The sequence below is a fragment of the Electrona antarctica genome, assembly GCF_951216825.1.
Source record: "Electrona antarctica genome assembly, chromosome: 15".
In the NCBI taxonomy this organism is placed as follows: Eukaryota; Metazoa; Chordata; class Actinopteri; order Myctophiformes; family Myctophidae; genus Electrona; species Electrona antarctica.
In genome coordinates this window covers 43,047,264-43,071,010 of record NC_136796.1, presented here as the reverse complement: position 1 = coordinate 43,071,010, position 23,747 = coordinate 43,047,264, and the positions used below count along the sequence as shown (strand labels likewise).

Sequence of the window (23,747 nt, the reverse complement as noted above, 5' to 3'; positions counted from 1 at the left end):
TACAGAGTTTATTGCAGTGATAGATCTCTGTTAGCTATGTAAGATTTCCCATTCACACAGCTCTCAATCCAGCTTAACCCATTTTTAGGCGGGAACCCCTTTTGGTGTTAGCATTATGTTATGCTTTAGCTATTGGAAAATAGCAGATCTACAAGCTCATAGCGCGGCACCGAGTGGCGCGCTACGAGCTTGTAGGTCTGTGGGTGGGTGGAGTCAAGGGATTTACATGTCTTAATGACAGTTGGTAGGGCGTTCCACATTTTTGTGGCATAGGAGTGAAATGAATTTAGGTGGACCCTCTTGTAAACAAGTGTAATGCTTTATTGGGTCGTCCACTCGCAGTTAACAGTCTTTGTATTGAGTTGTGCTTGAAATGTAGGCTACTGTAATTCTGCAAACTGTTAATAAATAGTTCAATCAATCAATCAATCAATACTTGTTTGTGCCGAATCTGGGTTGCACATGGTTTGTTGAACTCCCTCTGGTGTTGCTGGCATATGATTAGACTGACTGAGCCTCACTGTTTATTATGATACACTTTATTTCATATCAACCATATGCACTTAGGCCTAGAACCCAGGGTTAGGGTTAGAACTAGGGTTAGGGTTAGGGTTAGAACCTAGGGCGCCAGAACAGCACGGATAAAAAAAACTTTTTTTTTTTTTTTTTTTGGAACTGCGGTTATTGCACCCAGCCCTAGTAGGGACCCCACAGAAGAGAAGATGTAATTCCTTTTTTTTTTTTTTTTTTAAGATATTTTTTTTGCGGCTTACGCCTTTTATTGGTTTTTGAAGGGACAGACAGTAGGCTGACAGGAAACGGGAGAGAGATGGGGGAAGACATGCAGTAAAGGCCATGTCGGGCTCGGGAGTCGAACCCGCGGCACACTGCGACTGGATTACCAGTCGGGTGCCCAGACGGTTACGCCACCGCCTGGGCCGAGAAGATGTAATTCCTAATACTTTTTGAACAGCCGATCTACAAGCTCACAACGTGTCACATCACTATGCGCTGTGAGCTTGTATGCTGAATTATCTTTAGAACATTAAGTTGTTGGCATTTTGGTACATTTTGATGCCAAAACTAGATTTAATTTAGCGACAATGTGGTATCGCTACTTTCTTGCACCACCATGACTGGCATCTATCCAGTCAAACATGGAAGTAAGTTAAGTAACCCATGTCAAAGTATCACTCCTGATGAAGGTCTAATCGACCGAAACGTCGACCCAATAAAGAGCAACATTTTGGCAAGTGTCTGACAGGGTGCGGGACCCTTTCTTTGTTTTTCAAAGATACCCTTTTTAAGTATGCTCTATTGCCCTACGCACCTGTCACTAGCCTTCTGATGTGTGCATCGGCCTTTTGCTAAAAAGTATCACTACCACAATGTAGGAACACTGTTAACTCTTACTCCGCTAGCATTTATTGAAAAATTAGGATCTAATTCACGCCAGCATTTTTTTAATTTGAGCTCTTATTTTGAAAAGCCACAGTTCAAGTCTACCGGAAGTAGCTTATCCTAGGACGCTCGACGGAGCCGAGACAGGCCTTGTTTACATGATCGATCTATGCCGGTGCACTGGAGAGCTCCACATCGCCGGCTCTGTGCCGTCAAAAGAAACTCTGTTTTGACCAAAATGCCATCTGGGACAAGGAATAGGAGATACTGGCGATTGAAAGAAACGGATAGAATGGATTATTATGGCGACGACAATCTAAAATGGACGATCCAGTGCTGTGCTAACAGAGCTAGCTAACCGGCTAACGTAAGTAGCATTATGGCTCTATCGATCGAATGCACTATAAAAGCGCAATTTCCATTAATCTTCGGCAATGTCGTTAAGCGTCAGTATCAAAATTAGGCTTCAATTGACAATAATCTTCGGCAATGGCGCTATAGGAGTTAAAAGTAAAAGTCAGTTATTCAAAATTGACTTCAGTAAAATCCCCAAAGTATAGTAAAGTATTCCAGAATGTGGGGCAGTTCCCTGCATCCTTGTTGAGGGACATTCTAAGTGACATTTCACTTAGCAGCCTCCCGCTGACATTCCCCAAGTGGAGGAGACAGTGCAAATGCATCTCCACAGGAGTTAAACTCTAGTGTGCAGTTTGGGGAACAGTGGAGAGGAGGGGACGAAAGGAAAGGGGGGGGTGAAAAAAAAAAAGCTGGAGTTTTTGGGACTTAATAAACTAAGATTTTCTATTCCTTAAAGGACCACTTCACCACTTTTCAACGTCTCTTCCTATAATTGGTCCTAACTAATGTTCATGATAAAATACCACCAAGTCTCATAGGAAGGCTGTGGGCAGTTCAGAAACCCGTCCACCAGTGACATCATCGATGCTAATAGAAACGGCAGGCTTTCTTTTCCTGAAAAGTTGCAATGCAAAAGTTGAAGCCATCGTTCTCACGATAATACAAATCTAAATATATTTTAAAACAAATCTTGTTTTAAAAAAAAATCTGCCTAATGATGTCACTGGTGGACGGGTGTCCGAACTGCCCAAAGCCCTCCTATGATAAATGGTGGTGTTTTATCATGGACATTAGTGAGGACCAATTATATGAAGAGATGTTGAAAAGTGGTGAAGTGGTCCTTTAAGATCTGAGGTCGATTCAATGCCTTCTAAATCGGTCTTTGTGCCAAAGACCCCCAAAATGATCTATATTTGTGAAAATGTTTTGTTACAGGGACCCCCAGAAGAGTAGAAAATGTCCCAAAAGAGCAGATGTACAAGCTCGCAGCGAGGCACAAAGTGACGTGAGCTTGTAGATCTGCTTTTTTGTGAACCACTGTTCGTTATTTTTGGGCTTGTATGCCTTTATTTTAGATATACAGTAGGCTGACAGGAAATGGGGAGAGAGAGATGGGGAATGACATGGAGCAAAGGCCATCGGGATCGGGACTGGAACCCTAACCGCTATGCCAGAGGTCCAGGCTGATTTGTGTGTGTGTGTGACTGTGTGTGTGTTTTTTTTTGTTAAACAAAATCTTCTATTCTGGGGATACCTGGCACATAACCTTTTCAGATTAGATTAGATTAGATTAGATGGAGATCCATGGCCAGATACTTATCAATGTGGGAGGTTAGGAAAGGCACTGGAGCAACTCGGACTGTTTAAGCCTTTCTAATCAGCAGGGTGCAAGTACAATTGACAACGTTTTGATGTATCGGTCAGGTATCGGTCAGGTACGTATCTCCGTCAGGTCATGAGTCATGGCCTGACGAAGATGTGACCGATACATCGAAACGTAGTAATTTTGTCAGGGACGGATTAACCCATTTAGACCTGAGTTAAAAACATTCACTTTGAAAGAATATATATATTCAAAGATTTGCGCCACGTTTTTACGATTTTTCAAAAATATTTTTGAAAAATAGCCTCCGGCGACGGCGACATTGGTTGCCATGGTGACGCGCGTCCATGCAGCATGTGTCAAACATAAACACATTATTATTATTTTTAAAACACCCCGTCGCGCGTCAGATAACTTGCCGATATTGCTTAATTCTTACATGCGCTGGACATGATCAGCAGTGGAAAGAGGAAGGTGCTGGAGAAGTCTGTTATTCTAAAACCGTTTTAATAAACATGGTTAATATGACATATGGTATTGTGCCATTTCTTCATTCAGAGCACGCCAACACTATTACACAGCATAAGAGAGGTGATTGAGCAATCGGTGTAAATGTATGACAGCTATAATTTCAATAAACATGGTTATGACATGGCGTTGTAGACACTATGTGTCGTTGCTTAAAGTCGCTAGTGTTGCTGTCAGGCAGGAACCTGTACAGCATGTGTATACTGTATGTCTACCGTATGTGTTGCACATAGCGGAAATGGTCGATCTACACTACAGTACAAACTCTTTTGCTGTTTTCGGAAAACAAAAGCAAAGTGTGCTTGTTGGGGTTCATAAATATACAACTGAAAAGAGCTTGTGACTTTAACTATGTTGGATCCATTGGAACGCAGGTTGTTTTTTATCCATTTCCTGAACATTAACCCATTTTGGGCGGGAACCCCTTTTGGTGTTAGCATTATGTTATGCTTTAGCTATTGAAAAATAGCAGATCTACAAGCTCATAGCGCGCCACCGAGTGGCGCGCTACGAGCTTGTAGGTCTGCTATTTTTGAAAAATCAAAGAACGACTGACATAGAAACATAGCTTTTTCAGAAAACTGATCTCAGGTCAAAGTCGGTTAACGGTTTTGGACATGCAAGTTCTCCCACCCAGCGGCAGTGCTATCTCGTCACGGGGCTTTAGTTAGACTTGCAATACAGCTTTTTGCAAAGTGAACTGAATTGACGCTTGGCACTTTGGGGGATCATTTGACATCAATCCTGACAGATGGGTAACTGTTGAAATGGCTGAGCACTGTCAAAATACCGGAGGCTCTGCATTTTACTGATGATAATATATTATGTGCTGCAGACAGTGTGAAGAAATCAATGCTAGAGCACTTCAGAACACATTAAGCCATTCTGGGCGGGAACCCCTTTTGTTATAATTTAGCTATTGAAAAATAGCAGATCTACAAGCTCATAGCGCGCCACCGAGTGGCGCGCTACGAGCTTGTAGGTCTGCTATTTTTGAAAAATCGCAAAAATGTGGCGCAAATCTTTGAATATATATTTCAGAGCGAACATTTTTAACTAAAATATTTGCTTCTGGGGGGTCCCCGGAACTACATATTTTCAGATGGGGGTCCGTGGCCCAATAGAGAGAATTCTGGGGGTCCTTGACATGAAAAAGGTTGAGCACCACTGACATAGAAACATAGGTTTTTCAGATTTTTTTTAGGATTTAGAAGCCTTTTTTTTTTAATCGACCTCAGTCCAGAATGGGTTAAGAGCTGTCTGTAACTCGACTGGAGAGTGGGAAGAAGGCACAGTAAACATGCTGGAAGGAGGAAGATGCCACAGTGGTTATTTACTGCAAAACATTCGCATTCATGTACAAAATGAATGAACTCGGTGGTTCTCAAACGTTTTCTTGTCAGGGACCCCTTAAATTGATACGACTGCTTATCTCTATCTGAAATTTTTTTAAATAACTGGATTAAGTCTAAAGAATGTATATCCTGTGCTCGAGAGGGTAAGGGCTGTATTAGGTGGTAGGGTAGGGCAGTAGTATTCGCCACAGGGAATTGGTAAGAATAGAGGGTATGCGCTAGGGCATTCACTTCTAGTCATTTTTACTAGTTGACTAGTTGCCTAGTTTACTAGTCGACTAGTCGACTAGTTGTTTAACCACCTTTTATGTTAAAAAAAATGTTTGTTTTTTTTGGGGGGGGAAATTAATATTTGTACATTTAAAAACTGTGTACATTGGTGACTATAACTATAATCTACCTGATATTGAGGCCTACACATTTGGGGAGAAAAACAAAAAAAAAAATGATTTTTTTCTTTTCTTTTTTTTCTTATCAACTAGTCGACTAGTACCAGCAAGGTCGACTAGTGGATTTACTAGTCGACTAGTAAACTAGTCGACTAGTTGCTTAATGCCCTAGTATGCGCGTGACATCATCATCAAACCAGGAAGTTATGCAGGAAGGCCTACTGAGTGGCAAAAAACTACTTTCTGGCCTTGACAGCCCATACATCCACACAGAAAAGTCCTATCTGATTGCATTAAACAATGTTAAACTCACTTTGCATGTTGCTTTGCCACTCGATTTGCCACTCGATGTGCCATTCACTTTAAGCATGCGCATACTCTCTATTCACAAGGAGACAATGGAGTGTTGCTTGTAGGCACAGTCTTTGTTGAATGTAGCACAGCACAATAGAGCACAGTATGGTAGATTGGCAAGACACAATAATCTGTGTCTGTTCATGTGGTTCTAAAGGAGGGAGGGAGACAAAGGAGATCACAATATATAGGGCTCCATTTTCGTCACCGCTAAACCCCTTATCCCTAAACGTCTTTGCCTTTTTTTTACTATTTTGCAAAACATTTTTGAATAGTTAAAATGGCCAGTCTAGAAGCTCACAACGTGGCAATGTAGAGGCTAGCTGAACTATTCAAAAATGTTTTTCAAAATAGTAAAAAAAAAGGCAAAGAAGTTTAGGGATAAGGGGTTTAGTGGTGACGAAAATGGAGCCCATATTATGCATTGCTTACAATACAGCAAACCCCTCCATAACTACAAACAGTACTTACTCCACAACGCACACAACACTCCTACTACAATATATACACCATGTACACAGCAGCAGTTAAGTATTCACAAAGGATCACTTAAGTATATCGGCTTCATGAAAGGAAATTATCACCATCAATTACAACACAAGGGAATTATATTGTCACCCATATTCTGTATATTGAGTAACACATGGTTGCCACATTGACATGGGGAAATCAAACCAATCATACTAATCATTAGTCTTGTCATTTACATGAATCAGAACCAAATAACAACTAGAAAAAGTGCCCTTCTGGGCACAGGTCTCCACCAGGAGGATAGGAGTGTGTGTGATGTTTGGCAAAATGTTTAGGAGTAATATAAACATGTTTTTTTGTTTCTTGCAACAATTTTCTTCATTTTGTTGAGGAAATGAAGAGCCAGATCACTCTGAGGATAGAATTCTGGATGAGCAGGACATGTGCAGCATTTTGTACAAAACAGGCTACTCCTGAAAACTGTGGAAGGCAATCTTAGCTAATCAGTGTAGAATCTGAGAAATCCAACAGGCTCGTCTTGATCACATGACTACAGAGATTATGTGTACCGATTTGCGTGAGATTTGGATGAAATCTGTGCGACTAACAAACAGTGTGTTTTGCAGAAATCGGCCTCATGGTGGCGCTATAACCAGCAGATGTGGAGGGATGCAGGGAAAATGTTTTTCCATGGCCTCTAGGGAGTGCGTATACATAAGTTGTCGATAAGTTATGGGTAAAAACAGGAATTGGCCTGTTATAGCGCCACCGTGAGGCTGATTTGGGAAATAAATAGTGGCATGTCGTCCTCGGCCTAGTGGAAATGTGCGTGTATAATTTGATGGAAATTGGACATCATGTTTGTGATTTGTGTCATTTTGTTCGAAACGGACCAATCATGTGAGCTTTGGAAGCCAATCTTAGCCAATCAGGATGGAAGATGGGAAATTGTGCAGATCTGTGTTGATCACATGACTATGGAGATAGTGTATACCGAATTGTGTGATGTATGGATAAAATGTGTAAGAGTTATCTACAGAAATGTGTTTTGCCTAAATCGGCCTCATGGTGGCGCTATAACAGGCCGTTGAGGAATATTTGGGGCAGAGGTTCGTCGTTGGCCTCCAGGGAGTGTGTGTGCACAGTTTGGCATGGATCGGGCCAACGGTGGCGGAGATTAGCTGATAACGGACGGACGGAAGGACGGACGGACGGAAGGACACACACACGGACGGAGTGCAAAACATACTCTCTCCCCATGCCTTCGGCCTGGTGGAGACAATAATGTTGGTAACTTACTTTGGATCAGTGACGCACACAACATAAACATTTGACAGGTAGTCGACTGGTAACACAGACTAAACTAGAAAAAGTGCCCTTCTGGGCACAGGTCTCCACCAGGAGGATAGGACTTTGTGAGATGTTTGGCAAAATGTTTAGGAGTAATATAAACATGTTTGCCTTTGATGGCAATTGGATGATTTGAGGCATTTTGTTCCAAAAATCAAAAAGTTTTGCAAAAATCAACCTGTTGGTGGCGCTAGAACAGGCCAATGTGAAAAGGGTGGGATATATTCCTCAGCCTAGTAAGAAAATGTGTGAAAGATTTCACATAAATTGCATGCTGCGTTCATGATTTGAGGCTTTTGTTCAAAACGGGGCAATCTTGCAAACTGTGAAAGCCAATTATAGCCAATTAGGATGGAATATGAAATATCAGACAGATCCGACTTGAGCACATGACCATAGAGATACTGTGTAACGATTTGTGAGATTTTTGGACAGAATCTGGAGGAGTAATATAAAAAAATGTGTTTTACAAAAGTCGGCCTCCTGGTGGCGCTATAAAAGGCAGATGCGGAAAATGCAGGTCAAATGTTTGTCCTTGGCCTCTAGGGAGTGTGCATGCAACGTTTCACGCAGATCGGTGCAGTTTTAGGTAAAACATGTGAAAAGCTGCCTCATGGTGGCGCTATAACAGGCCGTTCTGGAAAATGCGGGGCAGAGGTTCATCGTTGGCATCCAGGGAGTGTGTGTGCAAAGTTTGGCATCGACCGGGTTAACGGTGCCGGAGATTAGCTGGTAACGGACGGTCGGAAGGACACACACACGGACACACACACGGACGGACGGAGTGCAAAACATACTCCCTCCCCATGCCTTCGGCCCGGTGGAGACAATAAAATAGAAATGTTCAGCTCTGTCCTTGTTCTTAAGTGAATGAAAGCTCTCATCAAGGGCACGGTGACCCTGTGCTAATAATCACACCTGCACTGGATGGGACTTAATTGTCCATTTCAATTAGGGCCTTTTGTACATCCTGATTATACTGAAAATACCATTACCAAATTAACGTCGGCACATTTTGAGCTTGTAGATTGACTATTTTTGTCACGGGGCACCAATTAAACGGGGCACCAATTAAACACAATTGCCATGTCTGATTTGCACATTAAGTTTGTCACATGTGTAATGTGTGATGGTGGGATGCAGCTATCGATTATTTTTCAATTAATCAAATAATCGTGAACGTGTTTAAAAATATTTAAATAATCATCAACTCGATTAACTGCATGACTCGCTAAACACACCTTTTATTCCATTGTCTTTCCCTGCGTAAAACACGTGCTTGGACACTCCCACGTCCAAGCACCTTGGACGATGGCCCAGGCAGTAACTCAAAGTGTGTGTGTGTGTGCGTGTGCGTGTGCGTGCGTGTGCGTGCGTGCGTGCGTGCGTGCGTGTCGGACAGTGATGATACAGCACGTAACGTAAACATTTATTGATCACGCAATATAACTTCCAGTCGTACCTGAAGGCTGGGGCCGTTCTGGCTGAGACAGAGACATCTGGGTGATCTACAAGTGGGAGATAAATTAGCATCGGGTAAATTTACACCGCACACTGGGGCCCAGAAACCAGAAGCACTCAGGAAATAATGGCTAGTGGGGGGATGGTTATTTAAGGAACTGTCCCCTAGAAACATTATTCCATTTTTGGATGGTAGGCTCTCTCTCATACTGTAGCTGCAGTTATGGAATGGGTCTGGTCCACAAGATTCGATACACCACCAAGATACCCATGTACCTGTCTAAATACTTTACCTTAATGTTAGTCCACACCCACAACACCAGAGGGAGTGCAACAAACCATGTACAACCCAGATTCGGCACAAACAAGGGACTAAATTATTTTCGCTCCTATGCCACCAAAATGTGGAACGTCCTACCAACAGTCATTAAGACATGTGAATCCCTTGACTCCTTCAAAACCGCTCTCAAAGGTTTCTCACCTTCGAAACTGCCCCCCGTAAAATCTGAATCCCCCCGCACCCCCCCCCCCCCCACCCCTTTTTCCCCTCACTGTATATGTTTCTTTTCCCTTTTTACCTCCTTTATGATGAACTCCTGTCCTGTTCTTTGGCTATATAGAAGTGTCTATTTGTACGTCTCTAAATGTTTTGCTGAATTGAACAAGGTGGACCCTCTTGTAAACAAGTGTAATGCTTTATTGGGTCGTCCACTCACAGTTAACAGTCTTTGTATTGAGTTGTGCTTGAAATGTACTGTAATTCTGCAAACTGGTAATAAATATTTCAATCAATCAATCAATATAGGGCTGGGCAATTCCTTGAAAATATATCGACTTTGTCTTGCTTGTCTAGGTTAATTGATGAATCGAGAAGCAGGTTTTTCATGCAGTATATAGGCCTACTGTGTGTGTGTGTGTGTGTGTGTGTGTGCGTACACACACACACACACACACACACACACACACACACACACACACCGTATAAATCAATTTGTCTAATTAACCATTTAACCCTACAAAAATAGTGAAAATAGCCGATCTACAATCTTGTTTTTATTCATATATATTATATATACATATATCGCACAATATGTCGCACACTAAAACATACCCGATTTCAGTCATCAGACTTTACATTTTGCTTTGTTCCATGAACATAATATAAATAACAAAGTTCAAATTGATAATGTGCTCACAACGGGCTCTCCTTTCCTTGTCGTTTGTTGTGTGGTGTTTTATTGTGCTTTGTGTTCCTGTGGGTTGACAGAGAAGAAGGAGGTCACGCAGAGTCTGGAGAACTACACGTCCAAGTGTCCGGGTGGAATGGAGGTCATCACTCTCCCCGACGGCCTCAAGCTCCCCGCCGTGCCGTTCACCAAGCTGCCCATCGTACGGTAGGTCTGGCCACCCGCTGTGCGCTCGTCCTCTGGGTGTCTCGGATCAGCTGTCTGAATCACCCACAATAACCCGTTTTGACCTGAGATCAGATTCTAAAAATGTCTTCTACATCCTGACAGTTTTCTGAAAAAGCTATGTTTCGATTTTTCAAAAATAGCAGACCTACAAGCTCGTAGCGCACCACTCGGTGGCGCGCTATGAGCTTGTAGATCTGCTATTTTTCAATGGCTAAAGCATAACATAATGCTAACACCAAAAGGGGTTCCCGCCCAGAATGGGTGGCCTTCCTATGTCGACGAGTGTCATTATAGTTAAAAAAAATCACACCCGTGTGAAGGGAGTGGTGCAGCAACTCCGTGTGGGGGTCCCCGCGGGGGGTCCGCGGAAGTTCCGTGACCCACAGGAACGCGGCCAGGGTGGCGACCTGGTTCCAGCGAGCCGCCACCACGTCCGAAACGGTAGAGAAATGACAGTTACCATGTGGGGGTCCCTGGAACATCCAGACCCCCAGAAATGTGGCCAGGGGGCCGGGCCAAAATGACAGTTACCATGTGGGGGTCCCTGGGGGTCCCCGGAACATCCAGACCCCCAGAAATGTGGCCAGGGGGCCGGGCCGAAATTACAGTTACCATGTGGGGGTCCCCGGGGGGTCCCCGGAACATCCAGACCACCAGGAACGTGCCCAGGGGGCTGGCCCGGTTCCGGCGAGCCGCCCCGCGCCCGAAACGATCGAGAAATGACAGAGTTACCATGTGGGGGTCCCTGGGGGTCCCTGGGGGGTCCCTGGAACATCCAGACCCCCAGGAATGCGGCCAGGGGGCTGGCCCGGTGAGCCACCCCGCGTCCGAAACCGTCGAGAAATGACAGACTTACCGTGGGGGGGTCCCTGGAACATCCAGACCCCCAGGAATGCGCCCAGGGGGCCCGGGTCGTTTTCGGCAAGCCGCCCCGCGTCCGAAATGGTTGAGCGCCCCGCGTCCGAAACGGTTGAGAAATGGTGAAAACCAACCAAGTTATTTTCGTGCTCGGACAGACGGACCCAGGGACCCACATAGCTGTGTAATGGAGTGGTTGCACCACTTAAAAATAACCTAGACTTGATATCGTTGCTGTTGGGTGGAAAGGTCTTATCTATCTCCCTGTTCTAATTGTTTGTGTGTCATCGTACCAAAACTGAAGACAGTTGACTGGCCCTTAATTAGGCTACCTGCTGCTATATTATTATTATATCACAAAATAATGTTATATCTTTGACCTAAATGGCGTAATATCAACAATGATAGTATGATTTAAAAAAACAAAAGATTAGGCTTACGTCTTTTTCTGAAATTGGACATGTGGAAAACTTTAGTTAAACATGCAGAGTGACGCATTACTTTACCTGGGTAACATCATCTTCTGATATTTGAATGTTTTGACATGACATAACAATCCTGTCACCGTGTAGCGTTTCGATTCATTAACGTGAGCGACCGTGACAAAATTGGCTGCAGCTGTTGTTGGTCTGCTGCTGCGGCTGCTCGCTGAGGCTGAGCACACAACGAACGGTAAAGATACCAAGGATTGGACAGTGATGTCACCGTTATGCTACGCAACACGGAAGTAACACGGAGCTCGAAGCCCGTTTACAAATCACAGTCACTGACGCGTCCGCTGACGAATCCTTGGTATTTTCATTCGACCGGGACCGAGTCAACTTTTCACCGCAGTTTTGGAAAACTTGGGATTCCCTTCTCGTGCACCAGTGGCACATGTCTCCGGTGGTTGGGAACCTCTCATCTACAGTACCAGTCATTTAGCTTCAGGCATGTAACGATATATCGATATTAATCCCGACGATATGAATCGATTCGAATCGATTCATTGAAATAAAAAAATCGATTTTCAATTTTAATTTTTTATTTTTAGGGGGGCTAGTGTGTGATGTGAAATGTGAGCTTTAGTCATATTCCATCATATTCAAGTGCTTTTGGAGAGAAATGAGTCACTTTCAGTAGTAGAGCACTGTAGAGGGGAGCTGTGTGTGTCTGTGACTGTGCCCAGGTGATGATGGTCGTTGATGCTCATCAAGGAAGGCAATTATGTTTCTGCACTGTCAAAAGTAATGCTACTTCTTTTGCAATGTAGTTAAATAAAACATCTCAGGGGGGGAAGATAAATTATATAAACTAAAAAAAACGGTACATTTTTCTTTAAAATATATATTTTTTTAATATCGTGAAAAATCGTGAACCTCATATCGTGATACGAATCGTATCGCGAGTTGAGTGAATCGTTACATGCCTATTTAGCTTGGGACCCCCTGGAGTCCCCTCAAGGACCTCTGGACCCCACTTTGAGAACCATGTGATCTAGGACGCTCAGTAACCGCTGTGTAACGTCCTTCCTTTGATTTCTTGTCAAAGTGTCTTTTACAACAAAAGCGCACGGCATCAGAGCTCCCGAGACATTTCACTTAACCCATTTTGGGCGGGAACCCCCTTTTGGTGTTTCAAGCATTATGTTATACTTTTAGCTATTGAAAAACAGCAGACCTACAAGCTCGTAGCGCGGCACCGAGTGCCGCGCTACGAGCTTGTAGGCCTGCTATTTTTTTGAAAAATCGTGAAAATGTGGCGCAAATCTTTGAATATTCTTTCACAGTGAATAACTCAAATATTATAGCTTCTCGGGGGTCCCTGAAACAACATATTTTCAGATGGGGGGGTCGGCGGCCAAATACAGATCATTCTGGAGGTCCTTGACGTGAAAAAGGTTGAGCACCACTGACATTTTTTTTTTTTCAGAAAACTGTCAGGATTTGTAGAATCGTCCCCGGGTCTAAAAGGGTTAACTTACCCAGTAACCCAGTTATCTCTGAGGAACTGTTATGAAATGAAATCCAGAGCCGGCGGGTCTGTCAGAAAGCTGATGGAAGATAATGCAACACGACATTAACCCATTTTGGGCGGGAAGCCGGGAACCCCTTTTCGTGTTTTAAACATTATGTTATAATTTAGCTATTGAAAAATAGCAGATCTACAAGCTCATAGCGCGCCACCGAGTGGCGCGCTACGAGCTTGTAGGTCTGCTATTTTTGAAAAATCGTGAAAATATTTATTTCAGATAAACTGGAGGATTTAGAAGATTTTTTTTAAAATTTTGAGGTCAGGCCTAAATGGGTTAAAGGCCCGTGAGCCTCGGCTACACTTTAACAATTTGCGCGAGCTTTTTTAACTCGCTTTGGTTTCATGACAGAACTCCACTCTGTGGCATTTGAGGAATATAATGCACGTCTGTGTAAGGTCGCCCTGACCCAGTCTCCCCCCCCCCCCCCCCCCCCCCCCCCCGGCCTGCAGGAACCATCAAGGCGGAAATTGAAAGTCGCTCTGTGATTTTCCACATTCGTAATGGTCGGGCATTCATCTCAGGGTTGGTGTTCCTCTAGGCTTCTATTTTATACTACTCGGGGGCGGCCATACTTTAGCCGCGTTAGTAGCAGTGTTGATTTTGACAGCCAATTTTGATTTAACCCATTTTGACAGATTCTAAAAATGTCTTCTACATCCTGACAGTTTTCTGAAAAAGCTATGTTTCTATGTCGGTCGTTCTTCGATTTTTCAAAAATAGCAGACCTACAAGCTCGTGGCGCGCCACTCGGTGGCGCGCCATGAGCTTGTAGATCTGCTATTTTTCAATAGCTAAATTATAACAATGTTTAAAACACCAAAAGGGGTTCCCGCCCAAAATGGGTTAAGTTTTAGTCATAGTCTATTCCACCTGTCCAACGTCATTTCTGATACAGACAGCTAGCCTTGGATCAAGTCGCAGCTAATATAGACAATCATAAAAAATTTTTTATCATCCTTGTTGATCCATTTAACTCCATTTAGGACAATGATATGACATCATGTAGTGATAATATGGCAGCCAGTCGTTGACTGCCAAGTCAGCTGTCTTGTTACGACAGATGTGCAGTGTCTATTTTTGCCTTTGTAAGTCCCACGTCAACACTAGTGTGCTTATGCAAACACCCAACATGCAAGTGAGACTAAAATTCATAACGATCTAAGTTTCCATATCTGGGACTGTTACTATTCTACTATCTTTATGAATGTAAATATGTATACATACATACTATAAGCAGATACAAATTGGCTGCTATATCTGCTGCTATTTTTACCTTATATATTACTATGGTATCTGCTGCCATTCTAACAAAAAATCTGCATAGTGCACGCACGCACGCACGCACGCACGCACGCACGCACGCACGCACACACGCACGCACGCACGCACGCACGCACGCACGCACGCGCATACCTGGTTTCATAGTTGGCATTGTGTGACATTGTGTGAATAATATCGTACTAAGCTCAAACCCCCTGCCAGCGTGCGCGTGTGTGTTTGTGGTAAACGGAGTGCAGCAAACGGAGTCGAGGGCTGTCGTGGAATGGGCTTATAGGGAGCTGTAAAGCCGCCACAGTGCCACCACACTAGTGCCACGGGAGTTCTTCTCGCCCCGCTTCACTCTGGCGAGTCTGATCGTTACCTGGGTGAGATGCATGCCCCCCCCCCCCCCTCCCGAGGCAATAACTGTTCCACTTGCCCCCGTCTCACCTCATGAGCACCGCGACACCCCGAAACTAAATAGTGTCGACGTCTCAGGAATCCACCGGCTTCCCACCTTGAAGAATTTATGCTCTGCCTGCCTGCCTGCCCCCCCGTCTGATGAGCTGAGTCCATGCCAGCAATCCGTCCGCTGCTCCCGGGGCCTTGTTTGGATACGGGGAAGATAAAACTAACTCACTCCACTCTGTGTGCTCTCCCTATCCCCCAACCTCCACCTCCCCCCATGGCCCGCTTTTTCTCCGAAAAACCCCCAAACAGATCGGTGAAGCTGCTCAATCTGCCCGCCAGCCTGCGCCCCCACAAGGTGAAAGGCCTGCTGGGACAGAACGTGTCCACCGCCAGCCCTTTCATCTACTCGCCCATCATCATGCACAGCCGAGGAGAGGAGCGCTGCAAGAAGATAGGTGAGGCTCCTTTTTGTGTTTGTGTCTGCGGTCTTCTGATGGCCACGCGCATAATTACACACGCACGCACGCGCGCGCGCGCGCGCGCGCACACACACACACACGATCAACCACGAGTCACGCGTCACCTCATCTACACACAGGCAAGGAGCGAGCGTTTCCGACGGCGATATTGTGTAAAAAAAATATCCTGATTTGTATCATCGGCCATTACGTTGGACGTAGCCAATCAAATAACCAATTTAGACCTGAGCTCGATTCTACAAAATGTCTTCTTCGATTTTTCAAAAATAGCAGACCTACAAGCTCGTAGTGCGGCACTTAGACCTGAGCTCGATTCTACAAAATGTCTTCTTCGATTTTTCAAAAATAGCAGACCTACAAGCTCGTAGCGCGGCACTTGGTGCCGCGCTACGAGCTTGTGTAGATCTGCTATTTTTCAATAGCTAAAGCATAACATAATGCTAACACCACCGAGTGGCGCGCTATGAACTTGTAGGTCTGCTATTTTTGAAAAATCGTTAAAATGTGCCTCAAATCTTTCCGAAAATTGTCATGATTTAGAAAACTTTTTTTTTTAAATTTCGACGTCAGGCCTGAATGGGTTAACCCCATTTGAAAACATATGCCTAAACATATATATAAGGGAGGATTTTTACGGCTCTAGCAGTGATTCCGAAACATATTAATTTCATGGACCCCCCAGTTTCACACACATTATGCTACGGACCCCCGATTTAATGGCATTTCTATCTCTGGTACCCCGATTTATATTGTAAAACCACTGTTAATTTAACTCTGAGAGTGTACAAATGGACACTCTCTGAGTTACAGACCGATAAGGGTCCATTTGGTTCCTAACTATCTCTAATTGAGCTCGGTACCCCCTGGAACTCCCTCAAGTACCCCTAGGGGTTCCCGGACCCCACTTTGGGAACCCGTGATTTGGATTCCATATAAAGCCAGCCTGTCTTCTATGGAAACATGTTGGGCAGCGAAAATAGACAATCTACTATTTGTGGTTTCACAATTTGCACATTTAGGACTTGGTCATACAAAACATTTCGGTCGTGAGATTTAAGTTCGCTTGACATCCATGTGCACGCTCGCGGTACGTCAGGACAGTCTCGTTGGAAAAAAAACATGTATTCTTAACACATTTTGTGCCCAAAACGTCTGTGGACGTCCTGGGTATTACCGCACGTGCATAGCCCAAGACGTCTGTGGACGTCTTTGAAAAAAAAAAACACTTTTTTATTTTATTTTTTTAACACGTGGTGCCAAAGTTTGTGTTTTCGCCATTGAGAATGCATTTGGCGTTTAAATTAAATAACTCAGAAACTATAAAACATTTCAAAGTAAAAAGTTCCAGCATGTGTCTCCACAGTCAGCTGAATTATAAAAAATGTGAATGGATTTTCTAGGTGAAAGTGATTTTGGGCAGTTTTGCGTGGGCTCTCAATGTGTTAATGAGAGTTCATTGTTCGCTCGCTTGCTCACATCGTTGGCAGTGTAGATGAGGTGTCAGACACATCTTGACAACTGTATATTATGCAAAGTCAAACATTTCACATCATGCAATATTTTGCTGTTGTGTTGCTACACTATAATCTTGTTGACTACTGCATTCTTACATATTTCTCAAAATGTAATATAATCCGAGACGATGCTGTGAAATGGATCAAATGGAAGGGGTCTTAATATAAATGAATATATTAATACAAATATGAGGTTTGGGACATGGTATTGTCATAACCATACATCCCACTGCGCAAAAAACATGGAATACGGATGTGTATATTACAGGAAACTCCCGTTAAACTTTCTAACAAACTCCGGTAAACTCCCGAATAGGCCTATCTCACAGCCCGCTTTCCACGCCCACTTCCGGTAAATAGTGGTGTCTTTAACATGAGCATTTACACGTTTTTATCTCTGGAGAATCTAAGTACATTTTTTAATGTAAAAATGTGACAGACCAATATTATTATGAAGCAAACAAGATGGTAAATCAGCTCGAACAGATAGAACAAACCTTACCTTGAGAAAACAAAAGTTGTAGACTTCTTAAATTACCTCTGTTAACATGTAGCGTCTATGGAGTGATGTCACGCTATCACCACTAACCCCGAAAGGGGGCGTATTAAGGGGGGCGGGGAAATTCTGTGAGATAGGCTTATTGTACCATCACACCTGTATATTACCGTATATTAACTGTATATGCTGCTAAACTTGAGGTTTACAGGCAAAATACAGTGCCCATAATTGCCCGTTAACTCCTCTTTTCACGCAGTGTCCGATATTGCAATACAACAATTATCATCCTGAATTATGGCATTCGTTCACAACTCCAGATGTATGGAATACCGGGGAGCAGCCATGTTCTGTCTCTGCCATGACTTAACCACTTAACCCATTTAGGCCTGACGTCGAAATAAAAACAACGTTCGCTCTGAAAGAATATATATTCAAAGATTTGTGCCGCATTTTTACGATTTTTCATGTTGTTGTTATGCTGGATAATTTTTTGGGGGCGGACGTAGCAGGATTTGGGCGGAAGTATACCGCTCAAGGAAATTACATTGACGCTTTTCAAATCAGTTTAACCCATTCTGACCTGAGATCAGATTCTAAAAATGTCTTCTACATCCTGACAGTTTTCTGAAAAAGCTATGTTTCTATGTCAGTGGTTCTTCGATTTTTCAAAAATAGCAGACCTACAAGCTCGTAGCGCGCCACTCGGTGGCGCGCTACGAGCTTGTAGATCTGCTATTTTTCAATAGCTAAAGTATAACATAATGCTTAGTTAAAACACCAAAAGGGGTTCCCGTCCAGAATGACTTTGTTGTACAAGGAATAACACATCTATAAGCTCATAACGCATCGTGATACAATCTTTTCAGAGCTTACAGATCCACTGTTTTTGCTGTAACCTTTTGGCATCTAATAGGTTTGCCAAGTTGAAAGTGGTTAATGACTCAATCAGGATCCTGATGAGGTAGCTGAGAGAATAGTAAAATCACACCCGTGTGAACTGAGTGGTGCAACTCCCCTCTCTCTCTCTCTCTCTCTCTCTCTCTCTGTAATTAGCAGGCAACAGCATCTCTCTCTCTCTGTTTCTGGCACAACAGCGCCACTTTTGCCCCTACTGGTACTCTAAACATAGTCATAGTCACATAGGTTAGGACATAGTCTGAACTCTGTCTCTGTCTGAACTGAGCGGTGCAACTATACTTGTATTGTTATAGCTACTGTCTGTCTGTCTGTCTGTCTCTCTGTCTGTCTGTCTGTCTGTCTGTCTGTCTGTCTGTCTGTCTGTCTGTCTGTCTGTCTGTCTGTCTGTCTGTCTGTCTGCCAGCAGCTCAATTATACATTATTTGAGTGTTTAGCAGGTGTTTTTTTAAGTCTCAAATTGATATTTAGAAACAGTAACTGACGTCATCTTTGCTCAAGGTTAATCAAGTAATAGAGAAGCAGCCTTTATTTTACTTTTGTATTTCTTAATATATATCAACTGATCGACACAAAAACATAATAGATCGTGTCCTTCATTTGGGGACTTTTGATCATTATAATAGATTTGTTTTTATAATCGACATTGATTCGTTTGATAACCACTTACATAATTACGTGTTATACTTTGTTGTACAATGGTCACACAACTTCAAATAACGCAAAGGTTCATGAATAATGAGTAATAATCAAGGCAAATGTTTCAATTATTGATTTGATGTCATGTCGCCCAGGCTTAGTGCAGCTCCCAAAAGAAAACATTGTCATTTTCTCCCTGTTGTCTTTAGCTTATCGCACAGGCCTCTGAAATGACTCTTTGGTGGCCATTGTTTGTGTGAACATCATAGTGAATTAAGGTAATGTCTCCCCCACCCAATTAATTTCCGTAATTACATCGTCGGTAGGAGGAACAGATTGACAGTCACGTCGTCTGAGGCGGAAAACAAACAGGTCGGGGGAGGGGGGGGGATAAATTAGCTTAACCCATTTTGGGCGGGAACCCCTTTTGTTGTTAGCATTATGCTACGCTTTAGCTATTGAAAAATAGCAGATCTACAAGTTCATAGCGCGCCACCGAGTGGCGCGCTATGAACTTGTAGGTCTGCTATTTTTTTTAAACCACTGACATAGAAACATGGGTATTTCAGAATTTAGAATAGAAGACATTTTTTTTTTTTAATTTTGAGGTCAGGCCTAAATGGCTTAACTCGTTCACGGGGGGGAAACCTCTTAATATCCTGCTATTACTCATAGCTTTCATTTATTTTTTGTTCTCTCCATCTGCCTGCATTCCTGTCACAGTGCCCTTGCGGATGAGGCCGGTTTGTCTTAACCCCGGACCCATTTTTTAATTACTAGTGTTCTGAACAACATAAACACACTAACTGGATCAGAAAGGGGACATGATTTGTCATTCCCGGACGACGGCAGCGTCAACAGGCTCAAGGCTCTGCGGTATAGTGAGTCACTGGACTCATGATTGAAAATATTTCATGTTGGCGTGAAGACACCACGCCGCGTTTGTGCGTTTCGGTCGTGCACCATCCACTCTGGTGTTGAACGTCATTTGGACTTTGGAGACTTAGGGCAGTATTATGCGTGTCTTAACCCATTCAGGCCTGACGTCGAAATTAAAAAAAAAAAAGTTTTCTAAATCATGACAATTTCCGGAAAGATTTGAGGCACATTTTAACGATTTTTCAAAAATAGCAGACCTACAAGTTCATAGCGCGCCACTCGGTGGCGCGCTATGAGCTTGTAGATCTGCTATTTTTCAATAGCTAAATTATAACAATGTTTGAAACACCAAAAGGGGTTCCCGCCCAAAATGGGTTAATGGTTAATGTGGTTAAACGCTAACGTGACATGGATGCGTTCCAGGTCTCAATGGGTTAAGTACCAGGTCTTATTACTTAACTTAAAGGGACACTTCACCCTTTTTGCTAAAAAATACATGTTAAATGACGTTTAGGAGCTTTAGAACACTTTCCTGGGGGTCTTTATGTGTGTAATATGTGGTTTTAGATATTTTAGATTGTAGCAGTGAGCCCAGTGTCTCTGATGTCATGGACACTGGGCTCACTTACTTCCTGGACTACAATTCCCATAATACTTTGGTGCACTGCTCCTCCTTGTGGATAGGGGGATGGCTGTCTTACTGAGACAACATGTAGGTGAAGTGTCCCTTTAAGACATGGAGACGTGGTCAATGCTGTTTGGCCACTCAGAGTAGCCAAACGGCATTGACCACGCCTCCAGGTCTTAAGTTAAGTAATAAGACCTGGTACTTAAGACACGCATAATACTGCCCTTAGAATCATCAAACAAACACAGGTTTATCTGATCGATGCCGATCCTGATTTTTAGATGGTCCTAGACCTAGACCACCGATTACGGATGTTTTGACTGATATTTCATCCAAATGTTTTTTTGATTTAACCCATTCAGGCCTGACGTCGAAATTTAAAAAAAGTTTCTGAAAGATTTAGGCACATTTTAACGATTTTTCAAAAATAGCAGACCTACAAGTTCATAGCGCGCCACTCGGTGGCGCGCTATGAGCTTGTAGATCTGCTATTTTTCAATAGCTAAAGTTTAACGTAACGCTTAAAACACCAAAAGGGGTTCCCGACCCAGAATGGGTTAAGAACATAATGACATACTCGAGGTTCAGGCCCTTAGATCATCTAGACTCCGGGTCCGGATATGTGACCCTCACACCTACTGTATGGCGCACTGCCGATCCAACCAATGCATCAGGGGCTTTGTCAGAGTACCCGTTGTCTGTCTGTGTCCTTATCTTTTTGCCCAGAATACATGCAGATCTCTGTATCTGTCAGTTCATGCCCCCTTCGTGCCCATATATAATGAATTGCATTTTTATAGCGCTTTTCCAAGTGCTCAAAGCGCTTTACAATGGTTCATTCATTCATACATTGGGAGGTGAAGCGGCGAACAGTCGACGCCAGCGTCCTCACTTCCCACATTCAGACACCAATGGTGGCGAGCCCACACCGACCAACTCATTGGAGGCAATGTAGGGTTCAGTGTCTTGCCCAAGGACACTTCGACATGTGGACAGGAGGAGCCGGGATTCGAACCGCCGACCCAGGGATCATTGGACGACCTGCTCTACCTCCTGAGCCACAGCCGCCCATATATGTCATCACATCAGTATATGGCCACATAATACGTGGGCTTATACCTATGTATATTATAGGTGTTGTGGCTGGCTCAGGAGCCATAGCAAAGAGGGGAGACCAGACGGAAAAAAGTAGTTTATTTAACAATTCATGAAAAATATGAGCAAATCATTTGTGTGTTCCAACTAAGGCTGGGCAATGAACGACATGCCAAACTAACGCAAGAGAATCAAAAACAAGGATGCTCTAGTGTGGCTGCTCATGCAGCCTGCCTGAGGATGAATGGAGAGACCAGAACATTAGCACAGCAGGTCTTTTTATAATGTTTGGGGCGGACACTGGCCAGGTGTCTCCCCTTGTGCAGATTGCCAGCTCCGCCCTCCCAATCCAGCACTGCAAAGCAGGTTGTGTTAACTTTAAGCAGGCCTGACACAGAACAGCATACATTCCTTAAATGCACAGCGGGGGCCGTCACATAGGCATGCCCATGTTTGTATGGACATTGAGTCGGATCGACAGTCCTGGACAACCGCTTAATTAACCGAACCACTCGACGGCATGAACCACACTCCCTCGAGTCCTTGCCGATCCGTGCGCAGGTTTTTTGAAGGTTGGTCGATCCCATATTTGCACATGAGCATATATGGGCATAGCGGGTCGGACCTGTGGCTCTGGACAACTGGATCGCCATACATTAAATGCGTATATATTTGGGTGTTATCAGGTTATGGTTATGTCTGAGTCATAGTGACATGCTCTTGCCAATATACTGTATGCAAATATATATGGGTTTGTTTATGGTTATGCACGAGTCATAGTGATGTCAGCCAATTTTAATATAAAGCATAATGGAACCAGCTCAGTGGCCTTGTGGTTAGAGTGTCCGCCCTGAGACTGGGAGGTCGGGGTTCAATCCCCGGCCGGGTCATACCAAAGACTCTAAAAATGGGACCCAGTGCCTCCCTGCTTGACACTCAGCATCAAGGGTTGGATTGGGGGTAAGTCCCTGCGACATACTAGCGTCATGTCCAGGGGGTGTACTTGTACATCAAGCTGCCTCACGCTACAGAAACAGGAGATAGGCTCCTGCCCTATGGGCCTCATGGCTCGGCAAGGCTACTTACTTATAATGGAACCAACGGAAAGGAGCGCACACCAGTAGTGGCGAGGTTCTGACCACAGGAGATTAAACTTTGACATAAGAAAAGAGGCCGCACAGCTGGTAGTCACGATGCTAGAAACTTTATAATAAGCCAACGTTTCGGCAAGCAAGTTGCCTTCTTCAGGGTTCTTCATACCCTGAAGAAGGCAACCTGCTTGCCGAAACGTTGGTTTATTAAAAAAGTTTCTAGCATCGTGACTACCAGCTGTGCGGCCTCTTTTCTCACGTCAAAATATAAAGCATAAGACATATAAACGCAAATCAACAACAAATGTTTGATGTATCAGAAATAAACCAACAACAATAGCTGATATACAAGCTTTTAATAAAAAATAAAAAAAAGATAACACTTTTCACCCGCAGTATGACATGCCTAAAATAGGTGACCGAAGGTTGAAAGATAAGTGATTCAAAATCGAGACACATCGGCTGTTTAATTGCCGACAATGATGTTTTTGCCCAAAGTCGAATATTGGCTGACATATCTTGCCCAGCCTGATATATGGGGGTCTGGCCGTGTGGTGCAGCCAGGCTGCAGCCATATCGGTGAGTGGGTGTTGGGAGTTGTCTGCTCATCTTTGCTCCTCCAGAAACTAGTTCTTGGCACCAACAGAGACTTGTTGCCGATGATGCGTCAGCACCGTCCTCATCTGTAGTCCGTTTGAAACACTACAGGTGTTAGGTGTATGACTCCTGTGATAGATCTGGCTTCTCGGAGTCTTTGTCATGTTTTCATTTCTGATGCATCATGCTGCACTTTTATGTACCGGTGTGTGTGTACTGTAGCTCAATGAAAACAAGCCAAAGAACACAGCCTATATGTATGTGTAGGATGTTCATAATATGTGACAGTTAAGCCATTTAGGCCCGACGTCGAAATTAGTTTTCTGAAAAACCTCATGTTTCTGTATCAGTGGTGCTCAATATTTCATGGTCAAGAACCCCCAAAGATATATTTAACTGGCCGCCGACCCCCATCTGAAGGGCGGCACTCGGTGCCGCGCTATGATCTTGTAGATCTGCTATT

General features: G+C 43.7%; 1 protein-coding gene across 1 annotated transcript in view; it reads left to right on the top strand.

Annotated features, from left to right (window-relative positions):
- trappc9 (trafficking protein particle complex subunit 9) overlaps positions 1-23,747 on the top strand; it is a 493,006-nt gene that overhangs the window by 66,456 nt on the left and 402,803 nt on the right. Inside the window, 2 exon segments of the mRNA XM_079521861.1 lie at positions 10,258-10,384; positions 15,258-15,403. Of these exon segments, the coding sequence (XP_079377987.1) occupies positions 10,258-10,384; positions 15,258-15,403 (273 nt within the window).